The sequence below is a fragment of the Thunnus thynnus genome, chromosome 13, assembly GCF_963924715.1.
Source record: "Thunnus thynnus chromosome 13, fThuThy2.1, whole genome shotgun sequence".
Lineage (NCBI taxonomy): Eukaryota > Metazoa > Chordata > Actinopteri > Scombriformes > Scombridae > Thunnus > Thunnus thynnus.
Genome location: NC_089529.1, coordinates 31,241,151 through 31,259,935, shown reverse-complemented (window position 1 = coordinate 31,259,935; position 18,785 = coordinate 31,241,151). Strand labels below are relative to the sequence as shown.

General features: G+C 41.1%; 2 protein-coding genes across 2 annotated transcripts in view; one reads left to right on the top strand and one right to left on the bottom strand.

Moving 5' to 3' along the window:
• Positions 1 to 2,183: 2,183 nt before the first annotated feature.
• Positions 2,184 to 5,463, bottom strand: rps14 (ribosomal protein S14). The gene is made up of 5 exons (XM_067609057.1): positions 5,358 to 5,463; positions 3,909 to 4,060; positions 3,661 to 3,822; positions 2,984 to 3,060; positions 2,184 to 2,292 (listed from the first exon to the last, which is right to left on the bottom strand). Exons 2-5 carry the CDS (start codon positions 4,055 to 4,057, stop codon positions 2,225 to 2,227), a joined length of 456 nt encoding a protein of 151 aa, XP_067465158.1. The 5' UTR covers positions 4,058 to 4,060; positions 5,358 to 5,463; the 3' UTR covers positions 2,184 to 2,224.
• A 4,729-nt stretch (positions 5,464 to 10,192) lies between these two features.
• The window catches only part of camk2a (calcium/calmodulin-dependent protein kinase II alpha), a 35,438-nt gene continuing 26,845 nt past the window's right edge, over positions 10,193 to 18,785 (top strand). Inside the window, exons 1-2 of the mRNA XM_067609054.1 lie at positions 10,193 to 10,630; positions 12,083 to 12,177. Coding sequence (XP_067465155.1) covers positions 10,569 to 10,630; positions 12,083 to 12,177 — 157 coding nt within the window. The 5' untranslated portion in view covers positions 10,193 to 10,568. The remainder of the gene's footprint in view (positions 10,631 to 12,082; positions 12,178 to 18,785) is intronic.

Sequence of the window (18,785 nt, the reverse complement as noted above, 5' to 3'; positions counted from 1 at the left end):
ATGTGATTGATTGTCAACGTCTCCCAGTTCACACAGCTCACATAACCTGGATGTTTGAACAGGAGGGGACCTGTCGGTACCATGTGGTTCAATATAAGGTTCACTACCACAGGAGTGATTCATTTCAATACAAGTCTGTCATTTTGGTTTTAACAGAATATCTTTTGACCATTTTTCTTTAAAGTTAGTGAGTAGCTGCATCCTAGTTGCATTAATGTTGCAGCTTAGATTATTTCTATATATATATTCCTCCATGATGCTACTGAGCTCTTTCTTTAGTGATCTAGTCTTCAGCTATACTTCCTCTAGCTAACTCTTTCTCACGCAGCCGAGTTAAATACTGATATAAACTCTGACTAACCGTCTCCACCGACTGAAGATCACTAAACTTCCAGATCATTTCTCCTGGATTACTTCTAGCTGAAGCTCTTTCTACCTCACCTTCCCATCTACATATATACAGAATGTATGAATGTGTGTGTGATCACGACTTCTTTAATGCATTTCAAATGTTTTACTTATATTTGTGAATCACTTTGTAACTGTAGAAAAGTGTAATAAAAGTGTATTATTATTTATTTAAAGTCAGGATCACTGTGGAAATAAGTTGATAATAATAATTAGTTGAACTTGTTGTAAAAACGTGTTAAATAAGTGTGATGAATCATGTTATAACTAAATATAATCTGACAGAGAAGTGAATGTATTTAATGTGATGTATCTTCTGATTAAATGCAGGTTTTCAGGCTGATGAAGCTGCAGTTCTGCTGCCACCTGCAGGTCAGACGAGTGGCTGCAGACGGTTCCTCAGGACCAGCTGGTGTTTGATCAATAATCAATAAACTGTCACAGTCATCAATAATAATAAACTACAGTCACCAGACTCTGTTATATTTGTGTTTTTAATAAGTTTGTTTGGAATCATTTAAATAACATAAAGCAGCAGAAACAGAAGGACATTAATAATATTCATGTTTATTCATATCAACACATTTACAGACAGGTGAGTCGATGCTGGACTGAACCATTCGGGGGGGGGGGGGGGTATAATATATTATAATAAATTGTTTGCAGCTGACCCTGTGTAAACACTGATTAACTGTATTCATCATATTTGGGTTCATGCTCAGTTATTCATTCATTTCCAGGAAATTGGTATAAAATCGAAGGAGCTGTAAAATAAAGTGTTGCCGTCAAATCCAGTAGATATCTTTCAACGTTACAGTCTTTTTAGTGCCAAAGTTCCTCTTTTTGTTACTATACTTCCACCACAAGAGGGAATTTGATGCTAAAAAGACTGTAAATGTGTCAGATATCCACTTGATATGACTAACTCAGACTTTTAGATGACTGTGTGACACACTGTGGATTTTACATGAAAGCACATTTGAAGGATGTTTTAATATCCAGTATGAAGAGGAGGAAGGATCACAGCGAGGAAAAACCTCTTTCACTGTTACTATGGACTCCTGACTGCTGGTTTAATCAGACTTAATGAACTATGAGTTTGTCCTTTAGAGTCTTACTTCAGTAATAATCTCAGATGTGAACTGATGAAGCTAATGTAGCAGCTAAAGCTAACTGTTAGCAGCAGCTAGCTGTTAGCTTCAGTCTGAGTAACGTCTTAATAAATAAATGAAGCGGAGGCTCTTCCCGCCTCCTGAGGCCGCCTCCCGGCTCACCTGTCCCCCTTGCTGGCTGCGGAGGTTTTTCTCCTCGTTCAATGAGAGGAACACCCGCAGGAGGAACTCCTTCAAACATCAAATATTCCAATAAGTCCTGAAATAAACTGATTAACTTTATTAACAGACTGATGACAAATTACCTGCTGAGTCTGTTGAACACTTTCTGCTCCTTAATTCAATTTAAAACTACATTGATTATTTATTAGAATGAACAGAATGTTTTTCTCTTGGCGTTTTATTTCAATTTGCACCTTTTAACAGGAAGTGACGTCAGCAGCAGCTGAAGCTTAAAGTTACACTGTTGCTAAACTTTATGTAAATAAAGTCTGTTAAACATTAAATCTGATGTTCAGTTTGAATATTTAAAGAAAAACATTTCAGACTTTAACTGTTAGTTTATTGAATATTCAGTTGTGAAATATCGATGAACTTGTGGTCATGTGACTGAACATGGAAACGCCGTGATGTCACGGCGAACAGAGACGCTGCACACAGATGGATGTTTCATGGTTTTTATTGTCAGAAAATGGTGCTGCCGTTTACAGACGGCGACCGCGGCGGCCGCCCTTCCTCCTGGTCGAGTCTGACGGGATCGGGGTGACGTCCTCTGAACACAACAAACAAAAACAAACAAACAACAAAACAGTTTGTTAATAAAGTTTCATTCAATCAGCTCCAAACTGAAGCTTTGGTCTGTTTCAACGTTTCACACAAATCTTTCACGTCAGGTTCACTTTTACTGAGAAAATGTTCATCTGTTGTCACGGCAACAAAATGTTTGTTTTTTCTTCCTCTGAATGTCGTCAAGATGTTGCAGGTAAATAATAATAACAACAATAATAATAATGACAAACAGAACATTAAAGCAGCTTCATTAACTTTATTATCTCATCGTTTGATCTTGTTTATTGTCCTGTGAAACTTTGTGTCTTTAATTAATCAATAACGTGATCAATAACGTGATCAATAACGTGATCGTTGTATAAAATCTAATATGTTTCAACTTCCTGCTGAAATTAAATCAGTTTATAAAATGTTAGAAAATTAAAAACGTTCATCGACGTCTTATTGATCAGATACGAGCCGGTTGATTGATCAGATACGAGCCGGTTGATTGATCAGATACGAGCCGGTTGATTGATCAGATATCAGGATTCAACTAATCAACGTTCTGTATAATTGAACCACATTTACATTTAGTCGACTGATTGATCGTTTCAGTATCAAGACAGACTGGAGGATGCTGATGCAAGCGTTGCCGTGGAGACGTGATGACTGACAGCATGCGTTTTACTCACCGATGCGTCCGATCTTCATGCCGGAGCGAGCCAGAGCTCTGAGAGCAGACTGAGCTCCGGGACCAGGAGTCTTTGTCCTGGAACACAAAAAACACAAATCAAGTTTTATTTGATGTCTGATCAATATTCAGCTCGTTCATTTATTTATTATTACACACGTTCAGGTGAGAAACTCATATTTACGGTGACTCTGACACGAACATGAACGCAGCGTCGTGCTCTGTATCTGAGCTCCTGAACTAAACATCGTTTTAACGGAACCACTACGGATCAATTCACCTCCAAATACTCTGATAATCAAATGTTTTAATCATTGACTGAATGAAGCAGAACTGCAACGATCAATACATTAATCAACTATCTGGATAATCAATCAGTCCTTTTGACTCTTTTAGTTAAAAAAGCTCGTTACATGTGAATATTTTCTGTCTGACGGTAAACAAACATCTTTGATTAGAGATCAATATTTAATGAACCAAACAACTAATCAATAATCTAAAAATAATGATCAACAGATGAATTATTGATCAGTTGCAGCTCTGAAGGTTGTTAAACATTTAAACTTCTGTTGGATAAAAACTTGCAGCCGTTTGACTTTCAGGAACCTTTGAGAATGATTGATTGGTTCATGTTTGTATTGATCGGGCAGTGATCAGGTGTATTGATCGGGCTCTTACCTGTTTCCTCCGGTGGCTCTCAGCTTGATGTGCAGCGCTGTGATTCCCAGCTCTTTGCAGCGCTGAGCGACGTCCTGAGCGGCCAACATGGCGGCGTACGGAGACGACTCGTCTCTGTCGGCCTTCACCTTCATCCCGCCGGTCACGCGGCAGATCGTCTCCCTGGAAACACACACACACACACAGCGTTAGACCAATCAGGGAGCAGACTGAGTAGCAGGTGGTGGTCGGCGGCGGGTCGGACTTACTTCCCGGAGAGGTCGGTGACGTGGACGAAGGTGTCGTTGAAGGAGGCGAAGATGTGACAGACGCCGAACACGTTTTCTCCTTCGGCCACCTGAGGACCCAGACTGATCACCTGCTCCTCCTTCTTCTCCTTCCCTTTACGAGGAGCCATCGTCTGACCGGGAGGAAGAGGAGGAGAGAGGAAGAGTTAAAACACCGTTATGTATTGATCAGCTCACATCACACTTTTAACTGCTTTTTAATGTCACATTATCATTTTTATCAATACTTTGATATTAAGATTCATTTATCGATCGCGTTCCTGCCGTTAAATCAACTGATCTATCCGTCCACCGGGTCACAGCAGCTCCTGGTGGATCCCAGACCAGGAGGATCCAGACCAGGTCACCGAACCACCTCAGCTGATTCCTTTCAATGAAGGAGCAGCGACTCTTCTGATCTCAAACACCCTCCGCAGCAAACTCACCTCAGCCGCTCGGATCTGACCTCCAATCAGACGTCAGAATCAGAAACACATCGACCACGACTGTTAAACTACAATATAAACACGTCTGAATGTCTCCAGACACTCAGCAAAATAATCTCAACAATCCTCCAACATCAGATCAAACTACGAGTCTCATCATCAACTGACAGGTTCACTAAACTAAACTCAGACTAACATCAGCTCTCACACTGAAAAACCCCCGCAGAGATATAAATATACAACTTATAACAACGTGCAAAACTTTAACATCCGCAGACCAATTGAATAATACTTATGGCGTGAGTTATTTGATTAGCTGCATCTATTTAAAGAAAACTTTTACGTTGAAACATTTAGACGGTTAGTTTGACAGAAAGGCGGACTTAAGGCTGTGTCCGATAATGGAACCGACGGGTTTAGCCGGTCACATGGTGGCTTCAGCACCGGTTCTTTAACACTGAAGCTAAACACGGCTGCTAACAGACTGCTGAGAAAGTTTCTGATTACAACACGAGCAATAACCGGCAGCTTCACACCGACTTTAAGCTCTAACTTCATATCGATCTGATAAACTGATCGACACAGACGAAGCTCCGGCGGCAGACTGCAGACATGCTAACGTTAGCTCATTAGCTTCTGGCGGCACACAGTCTCACCTGAACCGTTTTTACCTGCTGCGTCACTTCTAAGGACAGAAAACCTTTAAACGTAACGTTTTAAGTTAATAATAAAGTTAAGAATAAATCAGTAAAGTTCGTTTTCCGGCTCTAAACTCTCCGCTCGGAGCTAAAATGGCGACGTGTTGCCACTGCTCGCAGAGAAACTCAAAAACGTCTAAAATCAAAGATTTAGTTTCACACAGAGAAACAATTTAAACGCCAACAGACACGAAGAACATCACAGTTTCAACAGAAAGACGTTAAATCATCGGATGATCACCTAAAAAGCAGATTAATGTCGGATTAAATCTCCGGGAAGAACTCACCTCAGTGTCTCTTTGCGAAGCAGAAACAAGAAAGGAAAGAACTTCCGCTTCCGGGGGTAAAGTTGAGGGGGGCCAGCGCGGGAACGAGCTGCTGCTGCCGCCACGTGGTTCCACACGAAATACACATTTGAGTTTTTATTATTAATTCAAAGCACAAAAAAACTTCCAAAATACTGCAGTAAAAGTACCAATAAATACATGTAAAAATACTCCATTACAAGTAAAAGTACATAAGCATTGTGGACTTAATGTAGTTAAAGTATTGCAGTAAAAGTACATAAGTATTATGAGCTTGATGTAGTTAAAGTATTGCAGTAAAAGTACATAAGTATTATGAGCTTGATGTAGTTAAAGTATTGCAGTAAAAGTAGTGGTTTGGTCCCTCTGACTGATATATTATTATATATGACATCATTAGATTATTAATAGTGAAGCATCAGTGTTAGAGCAGCATGTTACTGTTGTAGCTGCTGGAGGTGGAGCTAGTTTACACTACTTTATATACAGTTAGCTAGTTTAGTCCAGTGGTTCCCAACCTAGGGGTCGGGCCCCTCCAAAGGGTCAGCAGATAAATCTGAGGGGTGGTGAGATGATTAATGGGAGAGGAAAGAAGAAAAAACAAAGTTCTGATACACAAATCTGTTTTCAGTTTTTGGACTTTTTCTCTAATCTTTGATTTTTGCTGAAATATTGGATCATTTGAACATTTGTTGAAATGAAAGCATGTGAGAAGTTTAGAGGGAAAAATCACTATTTGGTGGAGCTGTTAACAACTCATAGACATGTGAAATGTGACCCCGACTACACACTGCTTTTTGTAAGACGTCAAAAGACAAAAAGGTTGGAAACCACTGGTTTCATCTTTAACAATGTGTTGTATTTTAAAAGCTTGTTATATTATCCATTGTGTCAAATCTTCATCTGAAAAGTAACTAAAGCTGTCAAATAAATGTAGTGGAGTAGAAAGTACAATATTTCCCTCCGAAATATAGAAAGTAGCATCACATGGAAATACTCAAGTAAAGTACAAGAACCTCAAAACTGTACTTCAGTACAGTACTTGAGTGAATGTACTTAGTTTTCCACCACTGAGTTGAGTACCTGAGCAGCAGGTGGATTCAATCATCATCGATCAATAAAATGCTGCCCAACTTCAGTACTGCTGGTACTAGTGGAAGTAAAGTACCGCTAGTAGAATCAGTGGACGCAGTGCTAGTAGGTACTACTACTACCTGCAACAACAGTAGTAGCAGTAGTGGTATTTGCAGCAGTACACACTGTAGTTCCTTTAAAAGTGGCAATAGTAGTAATATTTGCATCAGTCATAGCAGTAGCAGTAATTGTAGTTGCAGTAGTAGCAATACTTGCAGTAGAAGTAATAGCAATAGTATTAGCATTGACAGCAGCAGTAGTACTAATAAAACAACAGCAATCCTAGAATACTGTTCTCTACCATCGACAGACTGTTAAACCCCGCCCCTGACCTTCTTATCCAAGCTTCCTCCCCCAAATGTGAGGAATTTGCTAAACATTTTAGCAATAAAATCACAACCATCAGAGGTACAATTGTTAGAATCCTGGTGAACTTGTGAACAGCAGGCAATAATGAGAAAATTCTCCAACATCACAAACTCAGAACTTTGCAGGATTGTAGCTACGAGTAACTCTTCCACCTGTTACCTTGACCCAGTTCCATCTGCACTCATCAAGAAGGCCTTCAATAGTATTTCAAGCACAGTCATAAATGTCATTGATACATCCCTTGAAACAGGAGTTTTCCCTGATAATTTCAAAACTGCTGTTGTGACTCCTCTACAGAAGAAACTTAGATTGTGGAGTTTTAAGCAATTACCGACTCATATCAAACCTCCCCTTTCTAAGCAAGATACTTGGAAAAGTTGTCTTCAACCAACTTGACAACTTTGTAAATGAGAATAATTTCCTGGAGAAATTTCAATCTGGTTTCAGAGCCAATCACAGTACAGAAACTGCTCTCTTTAGGATAGTTAGTGATCTGAGCGTTAGCACTGATGCTAATAAAGTATCTATTCTGGTTCTTCTTGATTCAAGCGCAGCATTTGATACTATCGACCACTAAAATCGTCATAAATCGCCTCGAGAGCTCGGTCGGCCTCTCAGACTGTGTTTTAAACTGGTTCCAGACAAACATTACAGGAAGGAAACTTTTCATAAGTCTTGGAGAACATGTGTCAGGAAAACATGAAATAACTTCTGGTGTTGCACAAGGGAGCTGTCTCGGGCCTCTGCTATTCTCAATATATATGCTTCTGCTAGGTGATGTCATCAGAGAACATGATGTTAGCGTCCGCAGCTATGCTGACGATACACAATTATATATATCTGTTGAACCAAGTGACCCACTTGCTCTAAACTCCCTGACTGCCCGTCTGTCCGCAATCAATAAATGGATGAGTGACAACTTTTTAAAATCAAATGAGGAAAAAACAGAAATCTTATTAATTGGCCCCAAAGAAAAAAGGGATTCGGCAACCTGACTCCCTTAATCACACCAGAGGTAACGAACCTCGGAGTCATTTTAGATTCTGATTTGAGCTTTAAATCCTGTATAAACAAAGTGACTAAAACAGCATCTTTCATCTCAGAAATATTGCCAAGGTTCGATCATTCCTAACTCAGCAAGATGCTGAACTTGCCGCACTTTTTATGGATCTTCCTAAAAGGTCGATTGAAAGATTACAGCTGATTCAAAACTCTGCAGCTCGACTGTTAACAAAAACAAAAAAGAGAGAACACGTCAGTCCAGTCTTGGCAGGCCTACACTGGCTCCCTGTGTCTTCCAGAATCAAATTCAAAGTCCTCTTACTTGTTTATAAAGCTCTCAATGGATCAGGGCCGAGCTACATCACAGAGTCCCTGATACCTTATGTTCCCTGACGAGCCCTCAGATCTTCCTCTGAGATCCATAAACCTACACAAAAGAAAATTTCCTCAATTATGCTCCCAAACTATGGAACACCTTACCTAAACCGCTGAAAGCTTTAAACAACACTTAAAACAACACTTTAACCTAGCCTTTCTATAGTAATAGTGACTTTTGCTCCATATCATATATTAAAACATTTTAATACATTTTTATTATTTTTCATGAATGATGAAATCATGATGAATGATTTCTTGTTTGCCTCCTTTTAATCTACACATATATTCCTGTTTAATGTTCTCAATCGTTTTTATCTTTTTAATGTGAAGCTGCATTTTGTATGAAAGGTGCTATACAAATAAAGTTTATTATTATTATTATTAACAACAACAACAACAACAATAATAATAATAATAATAATAATATTTGCAGTAGCTGCACTAGTAGTATCAGCCATGGTGCTAACAGTAGTAGTAGCAGTAGTAGTGTATGCAGTAGCATTAGCATTTATAACAGCAGTTGTAGTAACAATAGTAGTAATATTTTGCAGTATTATCAGTAGTAGTGATATTTTGCAGTATTATCAGTAGTAGTAGTAGTTGCAGTATTGTTATTAGTAGTAATATTTGCAGCATTATCAGTAGTAGTAATAGTTGCAGTACTATCAGTAGTAGCAGTAGTTGCAGTACTATCAGTAGTAGTAGTAGTTGCAGTATTATCAGTAGTAGTAATAGTTGCAGTACTATCAGTAGTAGTAGTTGCAGTATTATCAGTAGTAGTAATAGTTGCAGTACTATCAGTAGTAGTAGTAGTAGTTGCAGTATTATCAGTAGTAGTAATAGTTGCAGTACTATCAGTAGTAGTAGTTGCAGTATTGTTATTAGAAGTAATATTTGCAGTACTATCAGTAATAGTAGTAGTTGCAGTATTATCAGTAGTAGTGATATTTGCAGTATTATCAGTAGTAATAACATTTCGCAGTACTATCAGTACTAGTAGTAGTTGCAGTATTATCAGTAGTAGTGATATTTGCAGTATTATCAGTAGTAATAACATTTCGTAGTACTATCAGTAATAGTAGTAGTTGCAGTATTATCAGTAGTAGTGATATTTGCAGTATTATCAGTAGTAATAACATTTCGCAGTACTATCAGTAATAGTAGTAGTTGCAGTATTATCAGTAGTAGTGATATTTGCAGTATTATCAGTAGTAATAACATTTCGCAGTACTATCAGTACTAGTAGTAGTTGCAGTATTATCAGTAGTAGTGATATTTGCAGTATTATCAGTAGTAATAACATTTCGCAGTACTATCAGTACTAGTAGTAGTTGCAGTATTATCAGTAGTAGTGATATTTGCAGTATTATCAGTAGTAATAACATTTCGTAGTACTATCAGTACTAGCAGTAGTTGCAGTATTGTTATTAGTAGTAATATTTGCAGTATTACTGCAGTTTTCGCTTTTCTCTCACAGAGCTGGCCTCTTTGCAGACTTGTATTTTCCAGCAGTTACCATGGCAACCCTGTGTGTGTGTGTGTGTGTGTGTGTGTGTGTGTGTAGGTTCAGGGACATATTTCAGGCCTCAGATCAGTTAATTGGGGACAAAAGTGTCTTTAATTGGTAAAAAGCTTTTTTTCGGGTCAGTGTTAATGTAGAGGAAGTCTCCTCAAAACTGACCTGGGACAACGCTGTGTGTGTGTGTGTGCGTGCGTGCGCGTGCGCGCGTGCGTCCGTGTGTGTGTGTGTGTGTGCGCGCGTGCGTGCGTCCGTGAGTGTGTGTCTGTGTGTGTGTGTGTGTGTGTGTGTGTGTGTGTGTGTGTGTCTGTGCTGGCCTGTGATTGGCTGACGGGGGAGTGGGCGGGCTGCTGCGTGTGTGTGCTGGCCTGTGATTGGCTGGCGGGAGAGTGGGCGGGCAGGTTGAGCAGCTCTCTCCCACAGATCAGGACAGAGAGTCGGAGAGTCGCAGCTCTGCTCACTGCTCTCCATCATCCCTCCATCTTCTTCTTCTTCCTCCTCCTCCTCCTCCTCTTCCTCCTCTTCCTCCTCCAGAGTCTCTTCATCTCTTTGCTTCTTCTTCCTCCTCCTCTTCCTACTCTTCCTCCTCCAGAGCCTCTTCATCTCTCTGCTTCTTCTTCTTCTTCTTCTTCTTCTCTTCTTCCTCTCTGCTCCATCCTTCACACTGACAGACAGACGGCTCTAACTCTTGGCCTTCATCATCATCATCATCATCATCTTCACCACCACCATCATCATCCTCAGAGGAAGACGGACAGGGAGCCCCCTGACCCTCGCCCCGCCGGGTCGCCATGGCAACGGTCATCTGCACTCGTTTCACCGAAGAGTATCAGCTGTATGAGGAGCTGGGCAAGTAGGTCCCCCTTCATCATCCTCCTCATCATCAGCATCATTTAACTTTTCATTTGGTTTTAGTTGTTTCAATTTATGCTTCAGTATGTTCGACTGGAATAATTATATTAATGATCATTATGAATGTTACCATAAATATGATATGATCTGATATGTGTATCATTTTATTTTAATGTTGAACTTGTTGTTTGGTCCCACTTGATATTAATTAATTAATATATATATATTAATTATATATATATATATATATATATATATAAAGAGAGAGAGAGAGTTATATAATTTTTGTTTGTTTTCATAATAATTATAATTATTTAAAATGATATAATATTATTTTTATTATTGTTACATTTTTAAATAATACAGTTTACAATTTCATCATGTTTTCTGTATCATTACGTGTTATTTTGTATCATTATTTTTAGTTGTTTGTAATATCTGTGATTTAATTATTTTACTTAGTACAAGTACAATAGTACATCTAATACTGAATGTGTATTTTTATTGAATTTGGATTTTATTTCTGCATTAATTTGTATGTTTTTATTTAATTTATCCTCTTTTTCTCATAACTATTAATAATATATCAATAGTAATTATTACAGATGTATTATGTATATATAGGCCATAATAATTATAATTAATAATAAGACATATTAGTGACAGATAGATGGATGGAGGAGATGGAGAAGGAGTGTAAACCTTTTTGACCCCATCCCACGCACCACCCACCCACACACACACACACACACACACACACATATACACACACACACATACACACACACACACACACACACACACACACACACACACACACACACACACACACACACACACAATGCCAGGTCTCTTACATAATGTGATGGTGGGTGGCAGAATTCAGCTTTCATAAGAAACAGACTCACAGAGACGTTTCTGTGAAACTGTTTGACTGTGAAAAACAGCAGAAGGAAATCATTATTAATCAATATCAATGTCCTTCTTATTGATCAGGCTGCAGCTCCTCTGTGTGTTTGAGAGACAGAGATTAAAACAGAAAAGTAATAAAAAGATAACTTGACTCTTACACAAACACTGGAGCCTACATTTCCCATGATGCAGCCTGGTTGGTGTCTTTCATTAGAGCTTCTTTCTGGTCTTTAAACTCCACACCTCTAATGACATCACTATGACATCATCAGGCCACAGATGACATCATACCACAGTCTCTTTAAAAAGGAGTATTTCGCTCGTATGCAGAAAGTTATTTACAAACTTAAATGTTGTCAATAAAATCACAAATCGAGTATCATTTTAACAACATATTTTACATAACTGTTATAAATAAGTTGGTAAAAACATGCAAATTATTTTCACAAAATACATCAATTTCAGGGAAATATAACAAAAAAAAAGTGATAATTATTGTTAGAAAGGCATCCAGCTGATTGGTTCCTCCTGTTGTTTCCAGGGGAGCGTTTTCTGTGGTGCGGCGCTGTGTGAAGGTGCTGTCAGGTCAGGAGTACGCTGCCAAGATCATCAACACCAAGAAACTGTCAGCCAGAGGTGAGAACGCTACACGCATGTTATATCTGACACGTTAACATGCAGATCATAGAACACGTCATTCACTCACGTCGGCCCCCTGTCGGCCCTTTAGTTGACCCCCTTAGTCAGCCCCCTTAGTCAGCCCCCTGGTCGGCCCCTGTCGGCCCTTTAGTCAGCCCCCTTAGTCAGCCCCCTTAGTCAGCCCCCTGGTCGGCCCCTGTCGGCCCTTTAGTCAGCCCCCTTAGTCAGCCCCCTGGTCGGCCCCTGTCGGCCCTCTGTCGGCCCTTTAGTCAGTCCACTTAGTCAGCCCCCTGTCGGCCCTCTGTCGGCCCTTTAGTCAGTCCCCTGTCAGCCCTTTAGTCAGTCCCCTGTCGGCCCTCTAGTTGGCCCCCTTAGTCAGTCCCCTTAGTCAGTCCCCTGTTGGCCCTTTAGTCAGCCCTTTAGTCGGCCCCTTAATCAGTCCCCTTAGTCAGCCCCTGGTCGGCCCCTGTCGGCCCTTTAGTCGGCCCCCTTAGTCAGTCCCCTTAGTCAGTCCCCTGTTGGCCCTTTAGTCAGCCCTTTAGTCGGCCCCTTAATCAGTCCCCTTAGTCAGCCCCTGGTCGGCCCCTGTCGGCCCTTTAGTCGGCCCCCTTAGTCAGTCCCCTTAGTCAGTCCCCTGTTGGCCCTTTAGTCAGCCCTTTAGTCGGCCCCTTAATCAGTCCCCTTAGTCAGCCCCTGGTCAGCCCCTGTCAGCCCTTTAGTCGGCCCCCTTAGTCAGCCCCCTTAGTCAGCCCCTGTTGGCCCCTTGGTCAGCCCCCTGTCAGCCCCTTAGTCAGCCCCTCAGTCGGCCCCTTAGTCAGTCCCCTTAGTCAGTCCCCTGTTGGCCCTTTAGTCAGTCCCCTGTTGGCCCTCTGTCGGCCCTTTAGTCAGTCCCCTGTTGGCCCTCTGTCGGCCCTTTACTTGGCCCCTTACTCAGTCCCCTTAGTCAGTCCCCTGTCAGCCCTTTAGTCAGCCCCTTAGTCGGCCCCTTAGTCAGCCCCTGTTGGCCCCTTAGTCAGCCCCCTGTCAGCCCCTTAGTCACTCCCCTGTTGGCCCTCTGTTGGCCCTTTAGTTGGCCCCTTCAGTCAGTCCCCTTAGTCAGCCCCTCAGTCGGCCCCTTAGTCAATTCCCTTAGTCAGTCACTGGTCGGCCCCTGTCGGCCCTTCAGTCAGCCCCCTTAGTTGGCCCCTGTCGGCCCTTTAGTCAGCCCCCTGTTGGCCCTTCAGTCAGCCTCCTTTTGGGCCCCTTAGTCAGTTTCCCTGTCAGCCCCCTGTCGGCCCTTGGTTGGCCCTTTGTTGGCTCCTACGGCTAGACTCTGTGAATGTGGGGTTTCACCATGGTTACGTTACCTAACCATCGTTGTCGCCATGGTAGCGACTTTCCTGTGACGGCACTCACCTGTCACTCAAAGCAGCCTCGTCCTTAATTATTCAGAACTTTAAGCCTTAATAAAATGTAAACAGGTGAGTTATATAAACATTCACATGTACAGTTAAAATAAAGAGGAAACAAACTAGAGACCAAAAGTATTTGTTCTATCAGACTGTAAACATGTTTATTTCTGCTGTAAAGTTGGACATTTTAACATGGGGGTCTATGGGGTCCATGGGGTCTATGGGAGTCTATTGGGGCTATGGGGTCTATGGAGGTTTATGTGGTCTATGGGGTCTATGGGATCAATGGGGTCTACGGGGTGTATGGGGGCTATGTGGGTCTATGGAGGTTTATGGGGGCTATGGGGTCTATGGGGTCTATGGAGGTCTATGGGGTCTATGGGATATATGGAGGTTTACGGGGGCTGTGGGGTCTATGGAGGTTTATTGGGGTCTATGGGGGTCTATGGGCATCTATGAGGGTCTATGGGGGTCTATGTGGTCTATGGGCATCTATGAGGGTCTATGGGGGTCTGTGGGGGTCTAAGGGGGTATATGGGTGTCTATGAGGCCTATGGGGGTCTTTGGGGTCTATGGGGGTGTATGGGGGTCTATGGGGGTCTATGGAGGTCTGTTGGGGTCTGTGGGGGTCTATGGGCATCTATGAGGTCTATGGGAGTCTTTGAGGTCAATGGGGGTCTATGGGGGCTAGAGGGGTCTCTGGGGGTCTATGGGGGCTATAGGGATCTCTGGGGGTCTATGGGGGTCTGTGGGAGTCTAAGGGGGTCTATGGGGACTGACTTGCTGTTGGAGTCTCTAGTGGCCATTCGAGGAACTGCAGGTTCTGGCTTCATGTTTCAGCTCTGGAGGGTCTGCAGCCTGGTGTTTATATATTTATCTGATGCTTTTAGACTTTTCTCACAGTGGAAAGAGAGAAACAAAGATCTGCAGCTGGAGCTGAACCACAGACGTTGACCTGAGTACATTTGTGATATTTGTGATATTTATTGGTTCTGATTAGTGGTGAAATGTAACTGAGTATATTTACTCAGGTGCTGCACTTAAGTACATTTTAGAGGCACTTGTACTTTTATTTCCATTTTATGCTACTTATATCCATATTTATATATGATAAATATAACACTCACTTTAAATGCATCTTGCAGTCAATACTTATGTACTAAAGTAATATTCTGAATGCAGAAACTTTTACTTGTAATTAAGTATTTTTTTACTGTGTTTTTCTACTTTTCTTCAGTAAAACATCTCAGGACTTTTTCTACAACTTGCTATGAGTCTAAAGTTTCACCAAAAGTCTGAGCTGTCATGTCTGACGCCTTCAAAGTTCTACCTGAACCTAAAGTTTACCTTCATACGATCCATCGTAAATCTTGAATGCAATTATTTACCTCAAAGATTTGACATTTGTTGCAGGTAGCTGTTGAATTTCTCTCAGTATTGTTTTAAAGTCAGAGCTGTGAGCTGCAGTCGAGGTGTTTTCTACCTGTAGAGGAGACGCAGACGGTGTTTCACAGAAATCATTAGTGAGAAGAATGAACGATGAGAGAAACTCCGCCTACTTTCACACCTGACCAATCACAGCGTGAAGTGGGCGTGATGTCAGATTGTTTCACAAAGTCTCTTTTTAATGTTTCTTGTCTCATTTGTTAATTTTTTCTGCATCTTTGATGTTTGGTTGTGTCACAGACTGAAATATTATGAATTATCTGGCGAGAACAACCAGCAGAAGAATGAAAGCTGATGTTTGTTCAGTTGAGTTTGTCTTCTTGACCGTTGACCTCTACGGGTCGCTGTCACATTCAAACACAACGACCAAACAGAGAGAAACGCCGACGCCGTGGATCTCTGCATTTCTGTTGATTTCTTTTTTTCAGATCACTATTCTGGTTTTCAGATTTCCTTCGGTTGCTTAGCAACACCCTGCAAAGTTGACAAAGAAGTGTGTGTGTGTGTGTGTGTGTATGTGTGTGTCAGTTTTATTCTGCAGTGATGGGAGGAAGACCTGCTGCTGTAACAGCTCTGCACCAATCCAACTCATCTTATCATCAATATTACATAATAATCATCATCATAACCTGAAGGTGTGTTGGTGACAGTGGACGTTTCTGCCAAACTCCACATTCTATCACAGCGTTTCTGTCATCAGACAGTAACTGACTAATAAATACTGTGCGTTAGAGCTGCAGCTCATCATTATTTTCATTATCAATGACTTTGATTATTTTTAAATCAATTAATTTGTCTAAAAGACAACCAAAAATGTCCATCACAGTTTCTCAGATTCCATCATGACGTCTTCAGATGTCTCGTGTTGCTCGACCGAAAGTCCAAAACACCAAAATATTCAGTTTATGATGATAGAAAAACAGAAAATCTGAAACATGCGAGAAACTGACATCAGCAAATATTTGAAAGACGTCACATTTTCAACCAACAGTTCAAAACACAAAGATGTTAAGTTTGTAACGAGATAAAACAGAAAAGCAGGAAGTAACTCAACTGTTGGTGACGGTGACGTCTCTGCACACACATTGATTGACTGATCAATGAGTTTATTAATTGATTCAGCTCTAATAATGATGATAATGACCTGAACGTGTGCTGGTGACGCTGCTGTTAGTTTTCAGTCTTTGTCGCGACACTGCCGACATTAGACATGAGACGGAATATAAACGCTGCTTATGAACAGATCCAAACATAATCAGAGGAAATGAAGACTTTCTGTGGAGATGAACACTTCTTCACACCCTCATTAAACAGAGTAAAGATGCCAAATAGCCTCCTCCACATTTTCAGCTTTAACAAGCAACAAATTGCACATCACATCATTCATGATATTATTTCCTGACCGCTGCAGCCTCGAGCTGAGTTACTGTTTGAAGTAGCCATAGACGAGATATTTCAAACAGTGTTTATATCACTGACCAGGCAGAGCTCTCACATCACATGATGTTTGATGTCATTTTCTTACAACCAGTTGCTCCTTCAGTAAAAGTTCATTCATCGGTTTAGGAACAGACTGAAACCTGAAGTCTGAAACATCAGATGTTTTTCCATATTTACAGCTTTTAAAGCTGATTTTGAATTCATTGTGTTTAAATTTGACCTTCTTTAGTTGCACATAAGGAGAAACTTCAGAGACTTTCTGCTCTCTTATCTCAAATATGCACAAAGACACAATCTGAAAATAACAGCACGTCACACACTGCAGTTTATTATGAAGATTATCGAGCCAAAGGGAGCAAAGCAGCGCGTCACGTGACCTCATGGGGTAGAGCTCTTCTCTGAGTCTCGGCAGACGTGTTCTATAGGTCTCATGTTGACTCAGCTGTCCGACACACGCAAACAACAGCTTGTTGTTTCTTCACCATTTCAAACGTCCTTTCATTCACCTCCATCTCCTTCTGACTCGTCTCTCTCTCATTGGCTATCGTGGTCCCACTTGGAAAGCAGTGACATAATCATTCGAGGCGGCCTGATGAGTCTGCGAGCGGTTCTGGAGGTTTAAGCTTGGATCTGTAAAACCTCTCGTATTACCAGATAATCTGGGCCGAACATCAGTACCGAACAAGGTCCCAGACCAGATGAGTCGGGGATGAATTGGCCCAAAACTCCTGTAACATAAGCCCGACTTAAGCTAGTGGAACGGAGGCTAGACAGGAAGTGATGTCATGACTTTCTGTTGTGACCAAATTACCAAAGATTTAGTGTGTCCTAATACACTGTATGTCAGAAGCAGTATGAAGTACCAGGATGTCCTGCTGCATCCAGACACATGTTGCAGTAACAGAAGATCCGTCACATCGACCAACGACAGAAGAAGTTTTATTAACCAGTTATATGCAGACTGTAGGCAACAGCAGGTACTTTCAGAACGCAGCAAATGTCTGAGTTTGTGTTGGTGGAGGTTCAGTCTCTGCCTCCATCTGTGCTTTATTTAGTTTTGATCTCTGGATGTGTGTTTGGGTTCGATGCCAATGTGACATTTGTTTTGTGTGTTTATATCTGAGAATATCTCCGCAGCTTTGAGCTTCTATCAGCTTTTGTTTTCTCTGATTTTTGGGGGATTCCTGTGATGAAATGTTTGATATTTCGCTGCACAGATCTGTGTTCGGCTCTGATGTATAAAAGGCCTTTTGGTTGCCAGTCATTGTTTGGTGTGACGAGCTGTTGGACAGCAGCTTCTCTGCTGGCTGCCGGACACTCGTCATCACACCGAGTCTCTTCTGTTCACTCAGCTGAAACTCGCTGTCGGATCAGACGCCTCGATGCTCTGATGCTGCTTCAGAGGGTGTTTGTGGCTTTGGACGGTTGTGGTTCAGTGTCAGAACATAATGAACAACAACAGAAGCTGACCACAGGTTTTAACCCTCTGTTCAGCTTATTTACAGACTGTTTACATGTCATTATTTTCAGAAATGCCATCAATCTACATGTGAGTTGTTTCGTTTTTATGAAAAAAATAGTTTTGTTTGAGTTTTTTGCTTGTATGTTGACATAAAATAAATATCAGTATTTGAATGAATAGAGGAGCTGGACAGGACAGTCGGAGCCTTATGTCAGAAAAGATCATATTCATGGATTTTGTTGAAGCTGCAACAATTAATCGAAGCTCTTCTTATCATCAATATTACATAATAATCATTATAATAACCTGAAGGTGTGTTGGTATATATATATATATATATATATATATATATAGATACAGTTGTGCTCATAGGTTTACATTCCTGTCAGAATCTGTATGATGTGAACCGTTCATAGTGTTTGTAGTTGTGACCATAAAGTTCAGTTTTGGTGTAAATAACTTTGTTCCAGGAGTTTTCAGGTTGTTCTCGGTGTTGTTTGGCAGATTGTTAGTGGGCAGTTTTGAGGCGTTGGTGCAGTAACGACTTTTTTCTGGCAGCTCGACCGTGCGGCCCGTTTTTGTTGAAGTTCCTCCTTATTGTGCATCTTGAAACAGCCACTTTCAGCTGAAGCTGCATGTGGGTTTTTCTTTGCAACCTGATTTCAGTTACAACCAGGTGGTTGTAACTGAAATCTCTGTCGGTCTATCTGACGGTGGCTTGATATCAACACAACCTCTAATTTTCCACTTCTTTATCAGAGCTTGATCACTACTGATTGGCATTTTCAAATCTTTGGATATCTGACTTATAAAGTTCATCTACCTTTTCCCCAAAACTCAGTATCCAGTAGAGTCAGAGCAGCGCT

Excerpts from the sequence above, each read along its gene's own strand:
- rps14 (XM_067609057.1), bottom strand. The coding sequence starts at position 4,057 with ATGGCTCCTCGTAAAGGGAAGGAGAAGAAGGAGGAGCAGGTGATCAGT. Across the intron at positions 3,061-3,660 it reads AGAGCCACCGGAGGAAACAG|GACAAAGACTCCTGGTCCCG; the intron begins GTAAGAGCCCGA and ends TTTGTGTTCCAG. Across the intron at positions 2,293-2,983 it reads CATGAAGATCGGACGCATCG|AGGACGTCACCCCGATCCCG; the intron begins GTGAGTAAAACG and ends TGTTGTGTTCAG.